The 24,073-nt window shown below is 40.7% G+C and overlaps 1 protein-coding gene across 8 annotated transcripts; it reads left to right on the forward strand.

The window, feature by feature from the left end:
- The first annotated feature begins 1,378 nt into the window (after nucleotides 1-1,378).
- On the forward strand, nucleotides 1,379-24,073 carry LOC115125311 (sterile alpha motif domain-containing protein 9-like). Of its 8 annotated transcripts, XM_065014538.1 has the most exons (7): nucleotides 1,379-1,573; nucleotides 2,279-2,385; nucleotides 3,657-3,763; nucleotides 4,707-4,826; nucleotides 11,875-11,912; nucleotides 18,598-22,455; nucleotides 22,605-22,699. In XM_065014538.1, the coding sequence occupies exons 4-7, from the start codon at nucleotides 4,717-4,719 to the stop codon at nucleotides 22,610-22,612; spliced, it is 4,014 nt and encodes a 1,337-aa protein (XP_064870610.1). In that variant the 5' UTR covers nucleotides 1,379-1,573; nucleotides 2,279-2,385; nucleotides 3,657-3,763; nucleotides 4,707-4,716; the 3' UTR covers nucleotides 22,613-22,699. The 8 variants fall into 8 exon arrangements, with proteins under 8 accessions (XP_064870610.1, XP_064870603.1, XP_064870604.1 ...); XM_065014531.1 differs by having other exon boundaries at nucleotides 1,395-1,573; nucleotides 18,598-24,073; XM_065014532.1 differs by lacking the exon at nucleotides 3,657-3,763 and having other exon boundaries at nucleotides 1,395-1,573; nucleotides 18,598-24,073.

Genomic DNA, 24,073 nt, shown 5'->3' on the forward strand with positions numbered 1-24,073 from the left:
CTTCCAGTATCTATGCTGCAGTAGTTTATGTGTCAGGGGGCATGTTCTGTTATAATCTCCACCCGGCACAGCCAGAAGAGGACTGGCCACCCCTCATAGCCTGGTTCCTCTAGGTTTCTTCCTAGGTTTTGGCCTTTCTAGGGAGTTTTTCCTAGCCATGCTTCTACGCCTGCATTGCTTGCTGTTTGGGGTTTTAGGCTGGGTTTCTGTACCACACTTTGAGATATCAGCTGATGTAAGAAGGGCTTTATAAATACATTTGATTTGAATTTGGTTTGAATAGACAAAAATGAACAGCTTTGTAGGAGTTGAAGAAATATGGCATGGTAGCGCCACCCTGATGGTGCAGTAGACTAATTCCATGGATAGAGAACAGAAAATCATAGGTTTGAATCTCAGTGATGCCATACCACAATAAAAAACAGATGAGTTTACATGACTAATGCCTGAGCAAATGAATTTCCAGGTGTCCTGTCTGTGCTTGGAGTTCAAAACATATAAGCTAGCATTTTTATTAAGTCTTATTGAAATGTGTTTTCAGAACGTTATTTAATTACCTTCAAGTAGCCTATAATTTCCATCAGAACGTTAATAAAACCTCCCAGGAAAACTTTCAGGGAAGCATAGTAAAATGTTCTTAGAACCTCCCTGCAACCTAACATTTTTCACTTCCATTCTCTGAATGTTTTTTTTTTTTAAGTTCCGTTTTACCATATACAGTTTGTATAACTGTATATGCATGGGTCTGGTCTCGTGAGTAGAAGGTTACATCACTAGGGGTTGACTGCAAGCATATTAAAGCAACTTGGACACTTTCCTATTTTGCAGAACTTACTTGGGAAACATGCGTGCTATGTTCCCGTTGTCAACTTCTGTCTGCAATTGCATTAATAAATTAATGATTGATTTACTTAAATATATTGTCTGATTGCTGATTTCACCAATAAGCAAATGATTGACAAGGAACAAGGAACCTACCCCAACAATACTTTCTGAAGGCACTGTATCTCCCTTGACAGATCAATGCAAATACTTGTCAGATACATGGTTCTGAAAAACATCCTCTCTGTGCCAAGAGAAAGACTCATTTTGTTTGAACTATTCATTTGAATTACCACTGCTATTGCTTCACCATCTGTCTTAGTCACCTTTGTTCTGTACACAAATAAGAAGCCTAGCTGACCGAATTTTACTGTGGGTGTAACCTCATCGTCTAAGCTATATTTAGTTTAGTTTACAGTCCCTTCCTCATGTCTTTCATTTTAAAACTGCAGTTACAGGTGGTTCAAACGGTTTGATTGAAAATTATAGGGGCTGTATGTTTTTTTTTTAACGTCAGTTATTGCATATCCAAACTTTGGTTTTCTACCAAACGAAACTTACAGTGCTCAGACAAGGGAGGGACAACTTCTTTGATAGGTCTGATTTGGGCGGGACTGAAAAATGTCCATTGCTTTATTTCACAGCTCTCACTCTTCACTACACAGAGAGGCCGGAGACAACCAAATGCTGCATTGTTCTTAGCCTACGATGCATTTAAACACAGTGATAAAGTGTTACTTATTTTTTTGAGGTGAGTTGAAAACATTCATTACTTATGTACTTGGACAGTACCAGCTCTTTGGTATTAAAGCAATTACAGGAGAAAATGTCCAAACACAAACAGACGGAGGTAATAAGATAGCATTATGGAAGCTTTGTAGGAAGCTAGGAAGTCGGACCATACTGTAGGCTAAACCAGGGTTGGGGCCAATTCCAATTTAAGTCACTCAATTCTGGAAGTGATTTGAATAAAACGTTTAAAACTTGACACTTTTTAAATAAATTGTTTTCCTTTTATTTTGTTGTGAAATCATTGAGCATAAATGCAATTTTTTCAAATATTTAATTGGATTTTCAGTTTACTTCCTCAAATGACCGGAACCCTGCTGTACACTGCAGTGCATTTGGCCTCATTTGGACTTATTTATGTTTTCTCTTACTTCTCAAGTTTTAACCACACAACCAAACACAGCCAAAAATGTAATGTTAACATAGTATTGTGATTGGGTATCTGCTGTGGCCATTGTGGTTCAATTGAGCCCGGTAAAGACACAACAGCTGAGACGATACGAAACTTATAGGGGCTGTATGTTTGTTTTTTTACGTCAGTTATTGCATATCCAAACTTTGGTTTTCTACCAAACGAAACTTACAGTGCTCAGACAAGGGAGGGACAACTTCTTTGATAGGTCTGATTTGGGCGGGACTGAAAAATGTCCATTGCTTTATTTCACAGCTCTCACTCTTCACTACACAGAGAGGCCGGAGACAACCAAATGCTGCATTGTTCTTAGCCTACGATGCATTTAAACACAGTGATAAAGTGTTACTTATTTTTTTGAGGTGAGTTGAAAACATTCATTACTTATGTACTTGGACAGTACCAGCTCTTTGGTATTAAAGCAATTACAGGAGAAAATGTCCAAACACAAACAGACGGAGGTAATAAGATAGCATTATGGAAGCTTTGTAGGAAGCTAGGAAGTCGGACCATACTGTAGGCTAAACCAGGGTTGGGGCCAATTCCAATTTAAGTCACTCAATTCTGGAAGTGATTTGAATAAAACGTTTAAAACTTGACACTTTTTAAATAAATTGTTTTCCTTTTATTTTGTTGTGAAATCATTGAGCATAAATGCAATTTTTTCAAATATTTAATTGGATTTTCAGTTTACTTCCTCAAATGACCGGAACCCTGCTGTACACTGCAGTGCATTTGGCCTCATTTGGACTTATTTATGTTTTCTCTTACTTCTCAAGTTTTAACCACACAACCAAACACAGCCAAAAATGTAATGTTAACATAGTATTGTGATTGGGTATCTGCTGTGGCCATTGTGGTTCAATTGAGCCCGGTAAAGACACAACAGCTGAGACGATACGAAACTTATAGGGGCTGTATGTTTGTTTTTTTACGTCAACAAAAAGGCATGTAATGTGTTATTGCCATTCCGATACTTATAGGGGCTGTATGTTTTTTTTTTACGTCAACAAAAAGGCATGTAATGTGTTATTGCCACTCCGATACTTATAGGGGCTGTATGTTTTTTTACGTCAACAAAAAGGCATGTAATGTGTTATTGCCACTCTGATACTTATAGGGGCTGTATGTTTGTTTTTTTACGTCAACAAAAAGGCATGTAATGTGTTATTGCCACTCTGATACTTATAGGGGCTGTATGTTTGTTTTTTTACGTCAACAAAAAGGCATGTAATGTGTTATTGCCACTCCGATACTTATAGGGGCTGTATGTTTTTTTACGTCAACAAAAAGGCATGTAATGTGTTATTGCCACTCCGATACTTATAGGGGCTGTATGTTTTTTTACGTCAACAAAAAGGCATGTAATGTGTTATTGCCACTCCGATACTTATAGGGGCTGTATGTTTTTTTACGTCAACAAAAAGGCATGTAATGTGTTATTGCCACTCCGATACTTATAGGGGCTGTATGTTTTTTTACGTCAACAAAAAGGCATGTAATGTGTTATTGCCACTCCAAACGTTGGTTTTCTACCAAACGAAACTTACAGTGCTCAGACAAGGGAGGGACAACTTCTTTGATAGCTCTGATTTGGGCGGGACTGAAAAATGTCCATTGCTTTATTTCACAGCTCTCACTCTTCACTACACAGAGAGGCCGGAGCCCACCAAATGCTGCATTGTTCTTAGCCTACGATGCATTTAAACACAGTGATAAAGTGTTACGTATTTTTTTGAGGTGAGTTGAAAACATTCATTACTTATGTACTTGGACAGTACCAGCTCTTTGGTATTAAAGCAATTACAGGAGAAAATGTCCAAACACAAACAGACGGAGGTAATAAGATAGCATTATGGAAGCTTTGTAGGAAGCTAGGAAGTCGGACCATACTGTAGGCTAAACCAGGGTTGGGGCCAATTCCAATTTAAGTCACTCAATTCTGGAAGTGATTTGAATAAAACGTTTAAAACTTGACACTTTTTAAATAAATTGTTTTCCTTTTATTTTGTTGTGAAATCATTGAGCATAAATGCAATTTTTTCAAATATTTAATTGGATTTTCAGTTTACTTCCTCAAATGACCGGAACCCTGCTGTACACTGCAGTGCATTTGGCCTCATTTGGACTTATTTATGTTTTCTCTTACTTCTCAAGTTTTAACCACACAACCAAACACAGCCAAAAATGTAATGTTAACATAGTATTGTGATTGGGTATCTGCTGTGGCCATTGTGGTTCAATTGAGCCCGGTAAAGAGACAACAGCTGAGACTATACGAAACTTCATGTGTGAGTGGGGGTAGCATGATGTGTCTGTTGTGTGTGTGCATGAAAAAAAAAATATGAAGTACATTGATTCCAAAATTGATATATGGTGCATGTGATGAGGTTAAATAAAAATAAAGGTTAAAAAAATGTTTTTTTAAGTGATGGTTTATGAATGGACTGTAAATGAAGAACACTTTGTTTTTTTTCCATCTGCCTTTAAATGTCCTACAGTGGTAAGAGCAACGGTTGGTGATTTATTAAAGTTCAAATATGAAATACAATTTGCCAACAGATGTTGGCAATTACTATATGCTATTGTACACATGAGACAGGACCAGTCTGCACAGTACTGGCATTAGCCCAAGCTAACAATAACTTGTCTCTTGTGACTGTTTTGTGCTTTTGTTTTGCAGGGCAAGGTCCATGTACGATAGTTCCGCTATCACACAACCTCGGGCTGAGCAGGAGTCGGAGCAGGTGGCCATGCAGCAGGAGGAGAGGGTGCTGACGGAACAGAGCATGCAGAAAGACAAGTGTGTTCTCGCATTCTACAGTATTATAAACAGGATCATTTGGGTCCTGGATGCTGATTGGCTGAAAGCTGTGGTATATATAAGCAATACGGCCAGAGGGGGTGTGGTATATGGACAATATACCACTGCTAAGGGCTGTTCTTTAGGCAAGATGCAACGTGGTATATTGGCCATATTCCACAAATCCCCAAGGTGCCTTATTGCTGTTATAAACTGGTTACCAACGTAATTAGAGCTGTAAATATAAATGATTTGTCAGTCTGATATACCACGGCTGTCAGCCAATCAGCATTCAGGGCTCAAACCACTCAGTTTATAATGTCTGATGTACCACAGCTTTATTCCAATCAGCACCCAGGACACAAATTACCCGACACAAAATTACTTGTTTACTGTTTTAATTATGTTGGTAACCAGTTTAGAATATCAATAAGACACCCCAGGGGTTTGTGGTATATGGCCAATATACCACGGCTAACAGGTCCCTCCCATTCTGCCACCCTATGCGAGGCCGGCCATTCTGCCGCCCTGCCACCCCGTGGCGGCTAAGGGCCACAGCCGGCACGCTCATTAGGCAGGATTAGGCAGTCACCTATGACTGCAGATTGACTAGGGTGGCTTTTTCTGAACTAAACTGACCAAGATTCACCTCCAACAACATATAAAATCTTACATAATTCTGCTGAAAAAAACAATGACAATTTCTCTCAAACTCTTTTTAGGTGAGCGCTGATGCCGCCCTGTGATAAGCAGTGCCCACTTTGTCAAAGGTTAGGGTGCTAAATATTTTGCTTTTCAATTCCCAGTGCACCTCTCCAGGGTGCTGTTGGAAAGACAAATCACATCCGTCAAAAAATATCATGTAACAGATATTGGATATGGTACAAAGAGTATGTGGCCTTTTCTGTAGCCTACAGGCTGGAGATGAGATGTATGACAATGTAATGAGACGGACAAATTATTTTATACAATGCAGGTTTCTCCGATCAAGTAGCCTAAACTAAATCGCGCTCAATCAAACATAAAATGTGCTGTCACAATAACAAACAACATATCCTAAAAACAGGACAGGTCAAAGGAAAATGGACAATCACAACTGTTGTCCAGGAGTTTCACCCCATTGCCATGTTTAGTGGTTTGAAGTTTGTATCCGTACATTTTTGACATGCGAAAAAGAAAGTACTTCTGCATTTCCTGCTGTGTAAACATATTGCAAATAGGCTCACGATTACTCCTGATTAAGTTGGGTAGCTGATATTCAGTGCTTGAATAGACAAATTGATTAGTCACAGTCCATGTTTCTCAAACGTACATTTTCGTACAGTTGTTCCAAACATCAAATTTTGAAGTGTTGAAGGTTAAATTCTGGCATTAACTACACATTTTTAAGGTTAGGGTTAACTATGAAATCTTAACCATTCAGAGTTCATGTCTAACCTTAAGGTAAGGGTTAAAGTTTGGGATAGGCTTAGAACAAAAATAAAATTCTATTGCTGGATTCAAACGAGCAACCTTTGGAATCAGTGGCAGATGCTTATGCCCATCTGCCATCCCCGCCCAAAATGCCCTAGCAAAACCCGAAACTTACTTGAAAAGTTAACTGCTCACTGTTGCCCCTAGTGGACAGTTTCCCCATCTCCCAAAGTCCTAAGACATGGATGGGTGTCAAATACTGACTTGTATCACGGGTGACCTGGCTGCATTGACCACGAAACGTTGCTAACGCTATAGCTAGACAGTTAAGAGATCTTGTTTTTTCTAAATGTATGTTAACATGGCTAATTTAGCTAGCTATGAATCCGTTGACATCAGGATACAATTTGAGACCACAAGTTAGCTCCAAAAGTGCTTTGGCTGTATGCTGACTGCATTCAGAGCCATCAAGTGGCTACAATCTTAATTTTACCAGGTTCCTGAGAAGCAATTGTAAAGACTACCTGGGTATGCTGTGGTGGACAGTCTGTGTTTAATTGAATTGTGTAATAAAAACACAGTTAAGATCATTGTGAGGGACATAGTTGAAGTTGTAAGTTTACATACACCTTAGCCAAATACATTAACTCAGTTTCACAGTTCCTGACATTTAATCCTAGTAAAAATTCCCTGTCTTAGGTCAGTTAGGATCACCACATTATTTTAAGAATGTGAAATGTATATAATAATAGTAGAGAGAATTATTTAATTAATCTTTTAGTTCTTTCATCACATTCCCAATGGGTCAGAAGTTTACATACACTCAATAAGTATTTGGTAGCATTACCTTTAAATTTAACTTGGGTCAAACATTTCAGGTAGCTTTTCACAAGCTTCCCACAATAAGTTGGGTGAATTTTGGCCCATTCCTCCTGACAGCGCTGCTCCTTGCTCACACACGCTTTTTCTGCCCACACATTTTCTATTGTATTGAGGGGCTATAGAAAAGGGCTTTGCGATGGCCACTCCAATACCTTGACTTTGTTGTCCTTAAGCCATTTTGCCACAACTTTGAAGTATGCTTGGGGTCATTGTCCATTTGGAAGACCCATTTGCGACCAAGCTTTAACTTCCTGACTGATGTCTAGAGATGTTGCTTCAATATATCCACATAATTTTCTTTCCTCATGTAGCCATCTATTTGGTGAAGTGCACCAGTTCCTCCTGCAGCAAAGCACCCCCACAACATGATGCTGCCACCCCCGTGCTTCACGGTTAGGATGGTGTTCTTCGGCTTGCAAGCTTCCCCCTTTTTCCTCCAAACATTACAAAGTTCATTATTGCCAAACAGTTCTATTTTTGTTTCATCAGACCAGAAGGCATTTCTCCAAAAAGTACGATCTTTGACCCATTGTTCAGTTGCAAACCGTAGTCTGGCTTTTTTACGATGGTTTTGGAGCAGTGGCTTCTTTCTTGCTGAGAGGCCTTTCAAGTTATGTCGATATAGGACTCGTTTTACTGTGGATATAGATACCTTTGTACAAGTTCCCTCCAGCATTTTCACAAGGTCCTTTGCTGTTGTTCTGGGATTGATTTGCACTTTTCGCACGAAAATACGTTCATCTCTCGGAGACAGAACGCATCTCCTTCCTGAGCGGTATGACAGCTGCGTGGTCCCATTGTGTTTATACTTGCGTACTATTGTGTGTACAGATGAACGTGGTACCTCAGGCTTTTGGAAATTGCTCCCAAGGATGAACCAGACTTGTGGAGGTCTGCAATTTTTTGTCTGGGGTCTTGGCTGATTTCTTTCGATTTTACCATAATGTCAAGCAAAGAGGCACTGAGTTTGAAGGTAGGCCTTGAAATACACCCACATGTACACCTCCAATTGACTCAAATTATGTTAATTAGCCTATCAGACGCTTCTAAAGCTATGATATAATTTTCTGGAATTTTCCAAGCTGTTTAAAGGCACAGTCAACTTAGTGTACGTAAACTTCTGACCCAATGGAATTGTGATACAGTGAATTAAGTGAAATGATCTGTGTGTAAACAATTGTTGGAAAAATTACTTGTCAGGCACAAAGTAGATGTCCAAACCGACTTGCCAAAACTATAGATTGTTAACAAGACATTTTTGGAGTGGTTGAAAAACAAGTTTTAATGACTCCAACCTAAGTCTATGTAACTTCCGACTTCAACTGTATATTCATTTTCAATGAAGTTGCGGTCCAGCTGCCAGACTGGCCTGTGGTGGATTGCGCATGTTCGCACAAGTTACATTTTTCCTACTTGTGCGTTGCATTATTGATAGAGGAATTTTAAATTCCTTTAATGTTTTAATTGCCAAAACCAATTAGCACTCATTTCTAATTCATTTAATGAGTTGTAAGTTCATTAATTATGCATGAAGTAGATCGAGACCAGTCTTAAAAGCCAGGTTAAAGAGCGTTTAATTCCAGAGAGTACTGACCCAAAATACAAAGAACATTACATTTTAAAGAAAGAAGACATAAAATGACATCAGTTTCACACCCTCTCCCAGCCTTACAATGGCGTAGTATTCGGACCTGGAGATAGTTTCACTCCCCTCATAAACTACATTCCAACCTGTCTAAAGGATAACTTATCTCCCCTAATGGAATCCAACCAAAACATTCTTATCTGTTTGAAAAACTATCTTATCCCTCCTTCTTAAACTTTCCCAGGAGACACAGACACAATTCATTTCTGCTTACATTTTCAGTAACAGTACAATTAAGAACCCATACTTTTCAAATCATAACATAATAGTATTAGCATAAATGGTTCTAATCATTAATGTATACAATTGATCATCTAAACTATATTTTCCTCTAACAATTATGCTATGCCGCAATCACAGAAAGTTGCTAAAAATGTTTGTTTTTTTACATTTATGACTCTACAACAATGCCAGCCACACAAACATGTTAGCTCTCATACAAAGCGTAGTTTTGACTTTTAGATGTTGCTAGGTGTTTGTTTGAATGAAGTGCTGAGCACCCCCAAAACCCCTTTGCATGTCGTTCACTTGAAATGTATCACCAAACAGGGAAGGGGAAGAGTAGATAGAGTTAAACATATACTTTTTTTGGACAGATATGTGCAACCTATTGACGAGAATTGCTAGTATTTTGGGAACAAATTGGCATGTAAGCCAATCTCCCCTGTTTAGCATTTATTTTATGTCATGTCCAAATCATCATAACATTTGGCAATGAAATGTAGCCTAATACTAAGCTAAATGGGGGAGATTGTCCAGAAATGCTATTGTTGCTAATTGTTGGCAGTGGCTATCAAGGTTATTATAGTAAACTCAATTCTAAACGAAAATTAATAATGAAAAAATGATTTAGTAAACTGAAATACATTTTTCAAAAGGATTTGTTACTTAATTTTTTCTTTGGTACACATAACTAACTAAAATAAAAACCATTATGAATTATGTTCAGTTTTAGTATTTGTTTTGTAGAAAAAAATAGAATGGGATATCAATGAGGTTTTCAAACCCTGCATCTGGCGGATAAATTCGGCCAGGGGATGGTGATGTTTTAAATAGCCTAGCTTGTGCATCACTATCACTATCCTATCGCCAGCTAAATCAGCTAGGTAGATTACTTAATTATTCTTACATGTAGGCCTACTACTAAAGTTAAAAAGCATTGGATTGGTGTAAACATGGGCAAGAGTTTCCTTTCACCATATTTTGTGCACCACTCTCAGCGCTATTCCTTTTAAATCCAAGTCACATTAAGATTGACTTTATAATTGAAACCTAAACTAACCTATGACCTTTTTATTTATTTATTTTATTTCACCTTTATTTAACCAGGTAAGCAAGTTGAGAACAAGTTCTCATTTACAATTGCGACCTGGCCAAGATAAAGCAAAGCAGTTCGACACATACAACGACACAGAGTTACACATGGAGTAAAACAAACATACAGTCAATAATACAGTAAAAAAAAAAAACAAGTCTATATACAATGTGAGCAAATTAGGTGAGAAGGGAGGTAAAGGCAAAAAAGGCCATGGTGGCAAAGTAAATACAATATAGCAAGTAAAACACTGGAATGGTAGTTTTGCAATGGAAGAATGTGCAAAGTAGAAATAAAAATAATGGGGTGCAAAGGAGCAAAATAAATAAATAAATTAAATACAGTTGGGAAAGAGGTAGTTGTTTGGGCTAAATTATAGGTGGGCTATGTACAGGTGCAGTAATCTGTAAGATGCTCTGACAGTTGGTGCTTAAAGCTAGTGAGGGAGATAAGTGTTTCCAATTTAAGAGATTTTTGTAGTTCGTTCCAGTCATTGGCAGCAGAGAACTGGAAGGAGAGGCGGCCAAAGAAAGAATTGGTTTTGGGGGTGACTAGAGAGATATACCTGCTGGAGCGTGTGCTACAGGTGGGAGATGCTATGGTGACCAGCGAGCTGAGATAAGGGGGGACTTTACCTAGCAGGGTCTTGTAGATGACATGGAGCCAGTGGGTTTGGCGACGAGTATGAAGCGAGGGCCAGCCAACGAGAGCGTACAGGTCGCAATGGTGGGTAGTATATGGGGCTTTGGTGACAAAACGGATTGCACTGTGATAGACTGCATCCAATTTGTTGAGTAGGGTATTGGAGGCTATTTTGTAAATGACATCGCCAAAGTCGAGGATTGGTAGGATGGTCAATTTTACAAGGGTATGTTTGGCAGCATGAGTGAAGGATGCTTTGTTGCGAAATAGGAAGCCAATTCTAGATTTAACTTTGGATTGGAGATGTTTGATATGAGTCTGGAAGGAGAGTTTACAGTCTAACCAGACACCTAAGTATTTGTAGTTGTCCACGTATTCTAAGTCAGAGCCGTCCAGAGTAGTGATGTTGGACAGGCGGGTAGGTGCAGGTAGCGATCGGTTGAAGAGCATGCATTTAGTTTTACTTGACCTGACCCATCATCTAATGTATTACTGTCCCCCAATGGCAAGAAGTAACATCCCCAAATAAAAAAAATAAAAACTACAACACATGTGTCCTAGCCACCCACACATTTCTGAAACACAAACAAAATAAAATAAAAATATTTTAGTAAAAACAAGCATATTCTGGTACAAGACATAACATACAGATGTTGGATCTTAATTTGATCACCCTGTCGCAGGATAACTTGTATTGTATTTGAGGTTTAAAAGGCTTCTGAAGTTTGTAATTTCCATTTAGAAATTTCAGACTTGATTTTCCCTTATGAGAAATCTATCAACCCATACAAAAAGGTCCATTAATTATAATCCACAGAATAATTCACATTTCCTTTGTTGCAGGATTATTTTCCTGCAGTAGCAAACTGGCTCAAATTAAGATCCTACACCAGTAAGGTAGTTTACATGTTCACCTTGAATTTTGACTGAATCTTAATATAGTACACACATAATAGCCTACACAGTATAAATTCCTTACCTCATTTCTGGTTTACAAGTCTGCCTTCAGTCAACTAAAACATAGCTCCTTTAATAGAGTGCCATGTTACTGTAATCTGTATTGGATTATCATGCATTGTTACTTACCTTGGGGACAACTATTAAGAAAAATATGTATAACTGAGTAATAGAGCTCTCTTTTAATCCTCCAGACAGGATATGGAAGCCCGAGAAGAGAGTGCCAACATGGGTAAGAATTAGAAACCTTATTTATTAGTGCATTTATTAGTTCTATTTTATGTTATAATTTAAGGTTACTAGCGTAACCCCGGTTTTCTGATATCTCATATGTGGGATTCATCAGAAGCTTGAAGAACCTATTACACACTTCTGTTGGTACAGACAGGTGTAAAGGCGATTGGCATGAGCCCCTCGCCCGACCTCTGATTATTCTCTCACACCCTTGTAGGGGAATGCGGTGAGACATCTCACTAATAATGAGAGTTACCATAAATCAAATGTATTTATATAGCCCTTCGTGCATCAGCTGATATCTCAAAGTGCTGTACAGAAACCCGGCCTAAAACCCCAAACAGCAAGCAATGCAGGTGTAAGAGCACGGTGGCTAGGAAAAACTCCCTAGAAAGGCCAAAACCTAGGAAGAAACCTAGAGAGGAACCAGGCTATGTGGGGTGGCCAGTCCTCTTCTGGCTGTGCCGGGTGGAGATTATAACAGAACATGGCCAAGATGTTCAAATGTTCATAAAGGACCAGCATGGTCGAATAATAATAAGGCAGAACAGTTGAAACTGGAGCAGCAGCACGGCCAGGTGAACTGGGGACAGCAAGGAGTCATCATGTCAGGTAGTCCTGAGGCATGGTCCTAGGGCTCAGGTCCTACGAGAGAGAGAAAGAAAGAGAGAATTAGAGAGAGCATACTTAAATTCACACAGGACACCGGATAGGACAGGAGAAGTACTCCAGATATAACAAACTGACCCTAGCCCCCCGACACAAACTACTGCAGCATAAATACTGGAGGCTGAGACAGGAGGGGTCAGGAGACACTGTGGCTCCATCCGAGGACACCCCCGGACAGGGCCAAACAGGAAGGATATAACCCCATCCACTTTGCCAAAGCACAGCCCCCACACCACTAGAGGGATATCTTCATCCACCAACTTACCATCCTGAGACAAGGCCGAGTATAGCCCACAAAGTTCTCCGCCACGGTACAACCCAGGGGGGGCGCCAACCCAGACAGGAAGATCACATCAGTGAATCAACCCACTCAGGTGACGCACCCCTTCCAGGGACGGCATGAGAGAGCCCCAGTAAGCCAGTGACTCAGCCCCTGTAATAGGGTTAGAGGCAGAGAATCCCAGTGGAAAGAGGGGAACCGGCCAGGCAGAGACAGCAAGGGCGGTTCGTTGCTACAGAGCCTTTCCGTTCACCTTCCCACTCCTGGGCCAGACTACACTCAATCGTATGACCCACTGAAGAGATGAGTCTTCAGTAAAGACTTAAAGGTTGAGACCGAGTTTGCATCTCTGACATGGGTAGGCAGACCGTTCCATAAAAATGGAGCTCTATAGGAGAAAGCCCTGCCTCCAGCTGTTTGCTTAGAAATTCTAGGGACAATTAGGAGGCCTGCGTCTTGTGACCGTAGCGTACGTGTAGGTATGTACGGCAGGACCAAATCAGAGAGATAGGTAGGAGCACGCCCATGTAATGCTTTGTAGGTTAGCAGTAAAACCTTGAAATCAGCCCTCGCTTTGACAGGAAGCCAGTGTAGAGAGGCTAGCACTGGAGTAATATGATACAATTTTTTGGTTCTGGTCAGGATTCTAGTAGCCGTATTTAGCACCAACTGAAGTTTATTTAGTGCTTTATCCGGGTAGCCGGAAAGTAGAGCATTGCAGTAGTCTAACCTAGAAGTGACAAAAGCATGGATTAATTTTTCTGCATCATTTTTGGACAGAAAGTTTCAGATTTTTGCAATGTTACGTAGATGGAAAAAAGCTGTCCTTGAAATGGTCTTGATATGTTCTTCAAAAGAGAGATCAGGGTCCAGAGTAACGCCGAGGTCCTTCACAGTTTTATTTGAGACGACTGTACAACCATTAAGTTTAATTGTCAGATTCAACAGAAGATCTCTTTGTTTCTTGGGACCTAGAACAAGCATCTCTGTTTTGTCCGAGTTTAAAAGTAGAAAGTTTGCAGCCATCCACTTCCTTATGTCTGAAACACATGCTTCTAGCAAGGGCAATTTTGGGGCTTCACCATGTTTCATTGAAATGTACAGCTGTGTGTCATCCGCATAGCAGTGAAAGTTAACATTATGTTTTCGAATAACATCCCCAAGAGGTAAAATATATAGTGAAAACAATAGTGGTCCTAAAACGGAGCCTTGAGGAACACCGAAATTTACAGTTGATTTGTCAGAGGACAAACCATTCAGAGACAAACTGATATCTTTCCGACAGATAAGATCTAAACCAGGCCAGAACTTGTCCGTGTAGACCAATTTGGGTTTCCAATCTCTCCAAAAGAATGTGGTGATCGATGGTATCAAAAGCAGCACTAAGGTCTAGGAGCACGAGGACAGATGCAGAGCCTCGGTCCAATGCCATTAAAATGTCATTTACCACCTTCACAAGTGCCGTCTCAGTGCTATGATGGGGTCTAAAACCAGACTGAAGCATTTCGTATACATTGTTTGTCTTCAGGAAGGCAGTAAGTTGCTGCGCAACAGCCTTTTCTAAAAAATTTGAGAGGAATGGAAGATTCGATATAGGCCGATAGTTTTTTATATTTTCTGGGTCAAGGTTTGGCTTTTTCAAGAGAGGCTTTATTACTGCCACTTTTAGTGAGTTTGGTACACATCCGGTGGATAGAGAGCTGTTTATTATGTTCAACATAGGAGGGCCAAGCACAGGAAGCAGCTCTTTCAATAGTTTAGTTGGAATTGGGTCCAGTATGCAGCTTGAAGCTTTTGAGGCCATGATTATTTTCATCATTGTGTCAAGAGATCTAGTACTAAAACACTTGAGTGTCTCCCTTGATCCTAGCAGACTCAGGACAACTGAGCGTTGGAGGAATAAGCAGATTTAAAGAGGAGTCCGTAATTTGCTTTCTAATAATCATAATCTTTTCCTCAAAGAAGTTCATGAATTTATCACTGCTAAAGTGAAAGTCATCCTCTCTTGGGGAATGCTGCTTTTTAGTTAGCTTTGCGACAGTATCAAAAAGGAATTTCGGATTGTTCTTATTTTCCTCAATTAAGTTGAAAAAATAGGATGATCGAGCAGCAGTAAGGGCTCTTCGGTACTGCACGGTACTGTCTTTCCAAGCTAGTCGGAAGACTTCCAGTTTGGTGTGGCGCCATTTCCGTTCCAATTTTCTGGAAGCTTGCTTCAGAGCTCGGGTATTTTCTGTGTACCAGGGAGCTAGTTTCTTATGAGAAATGTTTTTAGTTTTTAGGGGTGCAACTGCATCTAGGGTATTGCGCAAGGTTAAATTGAGTTCCTCAGTTAGGTGGTTAACTGATTTTTGTCCTCTGGCGTCCTTGGGTAGACAGAGGGAATCTGGAAGGACATCAAGGAATCTTTGTGTTGTCTGTGAATTTATAGCACGACTTTTGATGTTCCTTGGTTGGGGTCTGAGCAGATTTTTGTTGCAAATGTAATAAAATAGTGGTCCGATAGTCCAGGATTATGAGGAAAAACATTAAGATCCACAACATTTATTCCATGGGACAAAACTAGGTCCAGCGTATGACTGTGACAGTGAGTGGGTCCAGAGACCTGTTGGACAAAACCCACTGAGTCGATGATGGCTCCGAAAGCCTTTTGGAGTGGGTCTGTGGACTTTTCCATGTGAATATTAAAGTCACCAAAGATTAGAATATTATCTGCTATGACTACAAGGTTCGATAGGAATTCAGGGAACTCAGTGAGGAACGCTGTATATGGCCCAGGAGGCCTGTAAACAGTAGCTATAAAAAGTGATTGAGTAGGCTGCATAGATTTCATGACTAGAAGCTCAAAAGACGAAAATGTCATTTTTTTTTTGTAAATTGAAATTTGCTATCGTAAATGTTAGCAACACCTCTGCCTTTGCGGGACGCACGGGGGATATGGTCACTAGTGTAGCCAGGAGGTGAGGCCTCATTTAACAGTAAATTCATCAGGCTTAAGCCATGTTTCAGTCAGGCCAATCACATCAAGATTATGATCAGTGATTAGTTCATTGACTATAATTGCCTTTGAAGTAAGGGATCTAACATTAAGTAGCCCTATTTTGAGATGTGAGGTATCATGATCTCTTTCAATAATGACAGGAATGGAGGTGGTCTTTATCCTAGTGAGATTGCTAAGGCGAACACCGCCATGTTTAGTTTTGTCCAACCTAGGTCGAGGCACAGACACGGTCTCAATGGTGATAGCTGCGCTGACTACACTGACTGTGCTAGTGGCAGACTCCACTATGCTGGCAGGCTCGCTAACAGCCTGCTGCCTGGCCTGCACCCTATTTCATTGTGGAGCTAGAGGAGTTAGAGCCCTGTCTATGTTGGTAGATCCAGCTAGGATGGAGTCCGTCACTCCTCAGCAGGTCAGGCTTGGTCCTGTTTGTGGGTGAGTCCCAGAAAGAGGGCCAATTATCTACAAATTCTATCTTTTGGGAGGGGCAGAAAACCGTTTTCAACCAGCGATTGAGTTGTGAGACTATGCTGTAGAGCTCATCACTCCCCCTAACTGGGAGGGGGCCAGAGACAATTACTCGATGCCGACATCTTTCTAGCTGATTTACACGCAGAAACTATGTTGCGCTTGGTGATCTCTGACTGTTTCATCCCAACATCGTTGGTGCCGACGTGGATAACAATATCTCTATACACTCGCCAGTTTTAGCTTTAGCCAGCACCATCTTCAGATTAGCCTTAACGTCGGTAGCCCTGCCCCCGGGTAAACAGTGTATGATCGCTGGATGATTCGCTTTAAGTCTAATACTACGGGGAATGGAGTCGCCAATGACTAGAGTTTTCGATTTGTCAGAGCTAATGGTGGGAAGCTTCGGTGTCTCAGACCCCGTAACGAGAGGAGTAGAGACCAGAGAAGACTCGGCCTCTGACTCCGACTCGCTGCTTAATGGGGAAAACCGGTTGAAAGTTTCTGTCGGCTGAATGAGCTACACCGGTTGAGCGTTCCTACAGCATTTCCTTCCAGAAACCGTGAGAAAGTTGTCCGGCTGCGGGGACTGTGCCAGGGGATTTATACTACTATCTGTACTTACTGGTGGCACAGACGCTGTTTCATCCTTTCCTACACTGAAATTACCCTTGCCTAACGATTGCGTCTGAAGCTGGGCTTGTAGCACAGCTATCCTCGCCGTAAGGCGAGTACAGCGACTGCAATTAGAAGGCATCATGTTAATGTTACTACTTAGCTTCGGCTGTTGGAGGTCCTGACGAATCGTGTGCAGATAAAGTGTCCGGATTGAAAAAGTTGAGGAAAAATATATATATATATAAACGGTAATTAAAAACCGTAAAGTTGTCAGGTAGCAAAATAGTAGCAAAATAGGTTGGCAACAAAATGCACAACAACTCGAAAACAAGTCTGCAAGTTGTAACCGGAAATGACGTCATCCCCAATCCCCAGTGATTTTACCCACACCATACCACTACTGAGCTTGCGTTGTTATTATTAGCGGCTTGTGCCATTCTCTGGGACGAGTTTAGTTTGATTTGGGATTGAGAGGCAGCCTCACCGCTGCTCCCTCCCCTCAGACTGACCAAGCTGGTACTTGGTTAAAACCTTACAAAACATGCAGGACTCGTCAGAGAGCTGCCTGAGCATGTTTGTTTCACATGGTGTACGGGGACCCTTTATAACTCTGGGTGTTCTAAAGAATTGCTAACTGGATTATGCGCATGATAGTCGTCGCTAGCACCTCGTTATCCGCGCGAGAAGTGTTGCTTCGTCGGTCTAGAGATTTTTTTTTTTAGGTGTAACCAGTCAGTTTAGCTAATGAAAAAAGTGAACATTAGATGTACTAAACAAGAGAGCAAGCTGGTGATACCACCATAGGTGGAAGAGTAACAGTAACCACCACTAAGGCTAAGGTTGTTATAGATAGCAGTGCTTGTGGTACCAAATATGCACGTAGGAAACTCCTGGATAGCTTGCTTTCCAACGAGGGGCTAACCAAGTCTCAGTAGCTAGCTGTGTGACACTAGCTACCACAGGAGATGAAGCATGTAGCAAGTTAGCACAGTGCTAGCCGGAGAAAGCTAATCCTTTAACAATGTGAACGTAGCTAGCTTTCGCCTCGTGGGGCTAGTTCCCTAGCTAGTTAGCACAATGTGAGCAAAAGGAAGCTAGCGCTTTGCTAATCTTGCAACAACCAAAAGTGTGGCTCCCGACCAATAAGCAGTGATGCTAGGACAAAGGGTCAAAGTGGCATGGTAGTGGATTGAGCTAAACAAGAGAGTGAGCTAGCAATTCTACCCTCTAGTCAGTATGATGGCTAGCCTTAGGGTGAGCTAGCCAGGTTGTCCCATTAGCTAGTCATGTGATGCTAGCTTTCACAGGAGCAAAAACTTTCCTTGCGGCACACTAGTGAACAGTTGAACAGGAAAACAGATCAAGTCATGCTGATGAGAGCTTACAGTAGTAATATTTGTGTGGAAGAGAGGTAAGAATAACCAGAGGGCGGGTGAGTAGCCCCTTATAATGAGGGATGGGGCTCACCTCATTCACCACTCAACCTGTCTGCCTCCTACAGACGTGTGTAATAGGTTCATTGAGCTTCTGAGATTCTGGTGAATCCCACGTGAGATATCAAATTGAATAATGGAAAGAACAGTTGTTTTTGTGACTTTGCTGTGTATGTTTGTTTTATAATCTATGACTTTGTTTTTCACGACACAGTGGAAGACGCTGGTATGCTGCCAATTGAGAAATGGACAGAGTCTGACGTCAGCTCTTGGATGAGATCTATAGGAGTGAAAGAGCAGTATATTCAGAAACTTGAAAAGGAGGAGGTCAATGGAAAAATTCTTTTAGAACTTACAGAAGATGATCTGAAACAAGAGACCGGAATTACATCCTTAGTGGCTCGGCTGATCATCAGAAAAAGAAATGAGTTTGTAGACAAAGGGCTAAAAACAAAGGAAATTAAGGGAAGTCAGCAAAGTGGTCATGGCAGACAAAAGGGAGGTAAAAAGGGAAAGAAAGATGTTGATCACAAGAAGGATGAAACAGACCAAATCTGTCCAGAAGCAGAGCCACAAGCACACCAAGATCAGCTTGTCTGTGTGTTACCCACAAAGAGGGACTGCAAGCCACGACCATTGGGCAAAGAAGGCATTGATTTCACATATGCCAAACATAATGTTCTGCAACCTGAATCTGGTGCATTTGATCTGATATATCCCTGTCATGAGTATAAGTCACTTCGCAATGCTACCAAATTGGACCGCACAAGACTACAGGCAAAATTTGCCAAAGAGGTTCTCAAATTCGGAACTGGCTGCATGAATATCAGATCAAATGGCACAATACACTTTGGTGTGATGGACAGTAAAGATGATGCCGGCTATGTACACGGTGAGATAATTGGTGTTCCAGTGCTGGAAAAAGACATATATAGCGATGCATTAGATCACATAGAAAAATGTTTTTCTAGCTCTGACAGCGAACATGTGCGACAATGCATTCGACCACCTCAGTTCATAGAGGTCATGGACATAAAAAGTACAGAAACAAGGTATGTGGTGGAGGTGGATATTGTGCCCTCCATAAGCATTGTAAAGAACAGAGTGTACTCTGTCCGCCTGCCGAACTTCAAAGAGTCAACTAACAAGATTGAGCTTGAAAAGAAAACAATCTATCGCAGGGTAGGGTCAAAAACAGAGCCAGTGAGTGACGAAAATGTCTTCTACCAGCGAGTCAGAGATAGAGATGACCAGAGAGAGAAAGCGGAGCATTGCCCCAGCAACACCCCAGACATCTGTGAAGACCTTGGAAGGAAACTCACAAAGCTAATAACTAGTGGCAAGAAATTCATTGCAAATGAGAAATGGTACATTCTAGTCACTAACAAATTCAAACAAGATGACTTGAGCAGCATTGACTTCTTACTCAACTTGAAAATATTCTGTGTGTTCGACTTTGACCCAGATTCCAGGCTGTCCGGACTGTGCAGTAAATACATTCAGCACCATGCTGCAAATATGCATTTTCTTCAGAGCTACAAGATTCCAAGCAACATGAGTGTTGAAGAATTTGAAAGGCATCTGCATTTGTTTGAGCAAACTAGCTGGATATTTTGCAATGGGCGCAATGACTATCAAGGAAATGAAATTCCCTCCGATGAAATGACATGGATCAAAACAAAAATGACACTCCTCAGGGAATCAGTGTCACTGATCTGCAAACAGATCTTGCCAAAAGGAACATTTTCTGTGATTTTCCTCCTGACATCCCCAGTCGAGAAACCACTCTTGCACACTTTCTTGGAATTCTTCACTGATATGGAGGGTCATGAAGACATCATCTGCATCTCAGAATCTGAGGATAACTATCAGAAATGGCAACGCTTTGCTGAAGGTTCATGTGAAACAGAAACTGTGAACAGTTCCAGTGTTGTCGGGATGAAAATGAGCCATGTAGATGCGACACTGCAGCAAATTCAACCTGTAACTTCTCGAGCCACCAAACACTTGCCTGTCTATGTTAAAGGACAGTGCCATCTTGAAACTCGTGAGGAAGAACAAATGCATTCTTTGGATATCCTGAGTGTTGACCATTGTGATGAAACAAGTGAGGACTTCATCGAAGAAGAGATGGACAACATTGAAAGACAGTTTTACCACGGGGGAAAAGTGACCTGGTTGAATTTCTGGCTTGCAGAGAAGAAGTTTGTTGGAGAAGTTATTCAACGGGATGCATACAGGGAAGTATCCAAGTGTCTCAGTGACATTTTGAAGTGGGGTGTAGCCCAAGTGCCTGTGAACAGTATCAACATCTACCATCACCCAGGAAGCGGTGGAAGCACAGTGGCAAGGCAGGTGCTGTGGAACAATAGAAAAGACCTAAGATGTGCTGTTGTGAAGCCGTCATACTCAGCAGCCACTGTATCTGAACATGCTGTCCAGCTCAGAGAGTATGAGGAAACAAATCCTCAGAAGTGTCTCCCAGTGCTCTTACTTGTGGAAGACAGTACATGGGATTACGTTGATGACATTAGGAAAGAATTAGAGGTTGCTATCAGCACAAAGAAAATAAAACAAGGGACCCTCTGTTTTGTTTTGCTAAGCTGCAGTTTCTCTTATGATCCAGAGAAGATGTACAAGAACCTACAGAGTTTTGCTGTGACTCAGAAGTTGTCTCCAGAAGAGAAAAGACTATTTGCCTCAAAACGTGACGGCCTTAAAGAAAAGTATCCGCTAGAATTCATCTTGACCTTTGTCTTGATGAGTGAAGACTTTAAACCAGAATATGTTGAGCATTTTGTGAAAGATTTGTTAAAGGGCATCGATCATGAATCCGTTGGGACTCGCCTAATTAAGTATGTTGCATTGCTCAACATTTTCGTGCAGAACTCTTTCATCTCTCAGTCACATTGTGAAGCCCTGCTAACATTTACAACGCTGACCACAGCTAACAAATCTGATCAACGTAAGGAGACGGAACAGAAAAGATTCCCCCAGCATGCTTTTGAGAAGCATTTGAGTGAGCAGGCCAAGCTTTTGTTCACACACTCGAATGATGAGAAGACACACATTCAAGCAATCAAAATCATTCATCCAAGAGTTGCAAAGGAAATTCTCCAACAGCTGTTGGATAATGAACAACAACAAGAAAAAGTGGCTATGGATCTCCTTCATGAAGATGTGCTTTTTCAGCACAGGTTTGCAAGAGAGCCCTATGTGACATTTTTGAGAGACCTGTTCATGAGGCGCTACAGAGTTGATAAAGGTGACAAATCTGATAGCTTATTTTCACCTCTCATTGAGCTTGTGAGAAAGGAAACACCCGAAAAGGCAATCAAGCTTTTGGAAGAGGCTCATAAACGTTTCGACCAAGATGCATTCTTTGCACAGCAACTTGCTCGTTTGAATTACTGCTATGAAAAGTTTGAGGAGGCAGAAGTGTGGGCAGTAAAGGCAGAAACAAAACTGCCAAATAACTCCTTCATCCTGGACACCAAAGGTCATGTGTATAGAAGATGGTTCGATGCAAAGTGTAATGCAATTGACCAAGTACCAAAGACAGCAGAAAACATAGCAGGTGCTATTGAAACTGCACTGAAAGCTATGGAATGCTTCCAGAAATGTGAGACAATTGCAATCTCAGACCCAGAAACTATGAATAATGCAGGCTTTTTTGGAACAGTAACTGTTGGATGCAGTCTATTAAAGCTCATGTTCTCAATGCCTGTGTTTTCAGACAAAACCGCCAATGGCTGCACTGAACGTCTAAATTACCTTCTCACTGAGGACTACATTCCAAAAGAAGTGATGAAACCCTGGGAAAAATTTCACAGCAAACTCAAAAACCTTCAAAAGAGATTACATGAGTCACTAGAATGGATATCAGATGACCTAAGTTTCTTCCAAACAGACATCAGTTCAGATCAGGAAGAGGCATCTGAAAACCTTGACAACAAACATCCAAAGAATTGGTCAGTGCATAAGCCCATTGCAAATAGAGGAACCTCAGCTCAAAGTTCAGAGAAAATGAGCCATCCAAAGAATTGGTTGACAAACAAGTCCTCATTCTACGGTAAGACCTTCAGTGATGTGTCTGTCAGCGCTATATTAAAACAATGCAAATCAAACCCGCAAAGTTTAACTCCTTTCACGAAACGCATGGCAATTTATCATCTCGGTGGAGGGAATTTAACTACGATCTTCTCTCTCCTTACCGAGCAGAAAGATGAAAACCCACAGAGCCTGAGAGATAAAGAACAAAAACAGAAGAAAGATCAACACCAAGTCAAAAAGAAACACCCTGTCAAAGTTCTTGAAGATATCATATCACTGTATCCTTCCAACCCACTGAGCGCGAGGTTGGATCAAAAAGATCTTGTGAACTACATAGCAACTCATATTGCTTTGAGTTGCCTTTCAACTCCGTCTACAAAGCTAGCTGGTCTCAAACAACTTCAGACACTCAGTAATCAGTTTACACAGGACAGAAAAAAATGCCTGTCCGGTGCTCTGTTCTTACTAACCTTGCTGTTCTGGCCAGAGGAGCATGACAGTGATGAAGAAAAAGAGAGGAAATATGACATTGTCCACTCTGCTGTTGAAAGCCTTGAAGATAGCTACCGGACCAAAATGAAGGATATTCCCCCCAAAAAGAGAAGGATTTATACTCATGTTTTCCTTGGTAATGGAATTGGATTGGAGAAGATTGTCCATAAGAGCAAAGTTGCATCGATCACAAAGCTCGTCTCACTGCCAGAGAGGAGAATTAAGTGGCTCAGTGGGGAGGTATGGAAAATGCCAGAGATTGCAAAGCTGTTCAAGTGTGTTTCTGGCTGGACTGAAGATGGGACAGTCTACCTTGTTGGTCCTACAAAAAAGTTTGCCATCCACTCTCTGCATGCTGGTTCAGTTCCCTATGGCAGTGAAAATGTCACATTCTACTTGGGCTTCACATTCCGAGGGCCTGTTGCATACAACATCACTGTGAAAAGGTAGGGTCGCAATAGAAAGCAAAGAGGCTAGATAGATGCCTCCAGACAAGGCAGCCTGTTTTTGAATATCTCAACATAGAAATTAATGTACAGAACTTGTACAACACAATGTCAGAAGAAGATTTTCTAAATATATTTTGTAATGTTTTGGTTGTTGAAATTGTGTTTTCGGTTTATTCTCAAAAGACTATGAATTGAATGTTTAATATCACAGAATGTAGCCTACATGTAAGGCAATGGATGGATATTTTGCTTGCTGTAAATGTAATATTATTTATGTTTGAATACTTCGCAGCAAGTGTAGTCCATTTAGACCAGATTCCTATCATTATATGTGGACTAAAAATAATGAAATATGTTCAGAAATGTGTTGTTAAATATTTAGTCATGATATGTTTCTTTCTTTCTTAACTAATATTTTATATCTTTATATTATATCTTGTGCATCAAACCTGTGTAATATTATTTATATCTATTGTAACCACAACAAGGTGGTATTTTATGACCTACTTTTCTTAGTCATTTATTCATTGTTTTTCCAGTAAAATGTCCCCCTCTATAGGATTTTCACATTTTAATTTGATGTATTTTTTTATACCCAGCTTTAATATTGTTGTCTTTTTGTATGAAAAATGACTAACACAAAAATAATTGTAATTTTGTAATTAAAACTCATGTCTATTAAAGTTACCATAACTA

Source organism: Oncorhynchus nerka, unplaced genomic scaffold (genome assembly GCF_034236695.1).
Source record: "Oncorhynchus nerka isolate Pitt River unplaced genomic scaffold, Oner_Uvic_2.0 unplaced_scaffold_2760, whole genome shotgun sequence".
Classification (NCBI taxonomy): Eukaryota; Metazoa; Chordata; class Actinopteri; order Salmoniformes; family Salmonidae; genus Oncorhynchus; species Oncorhynchus nerka.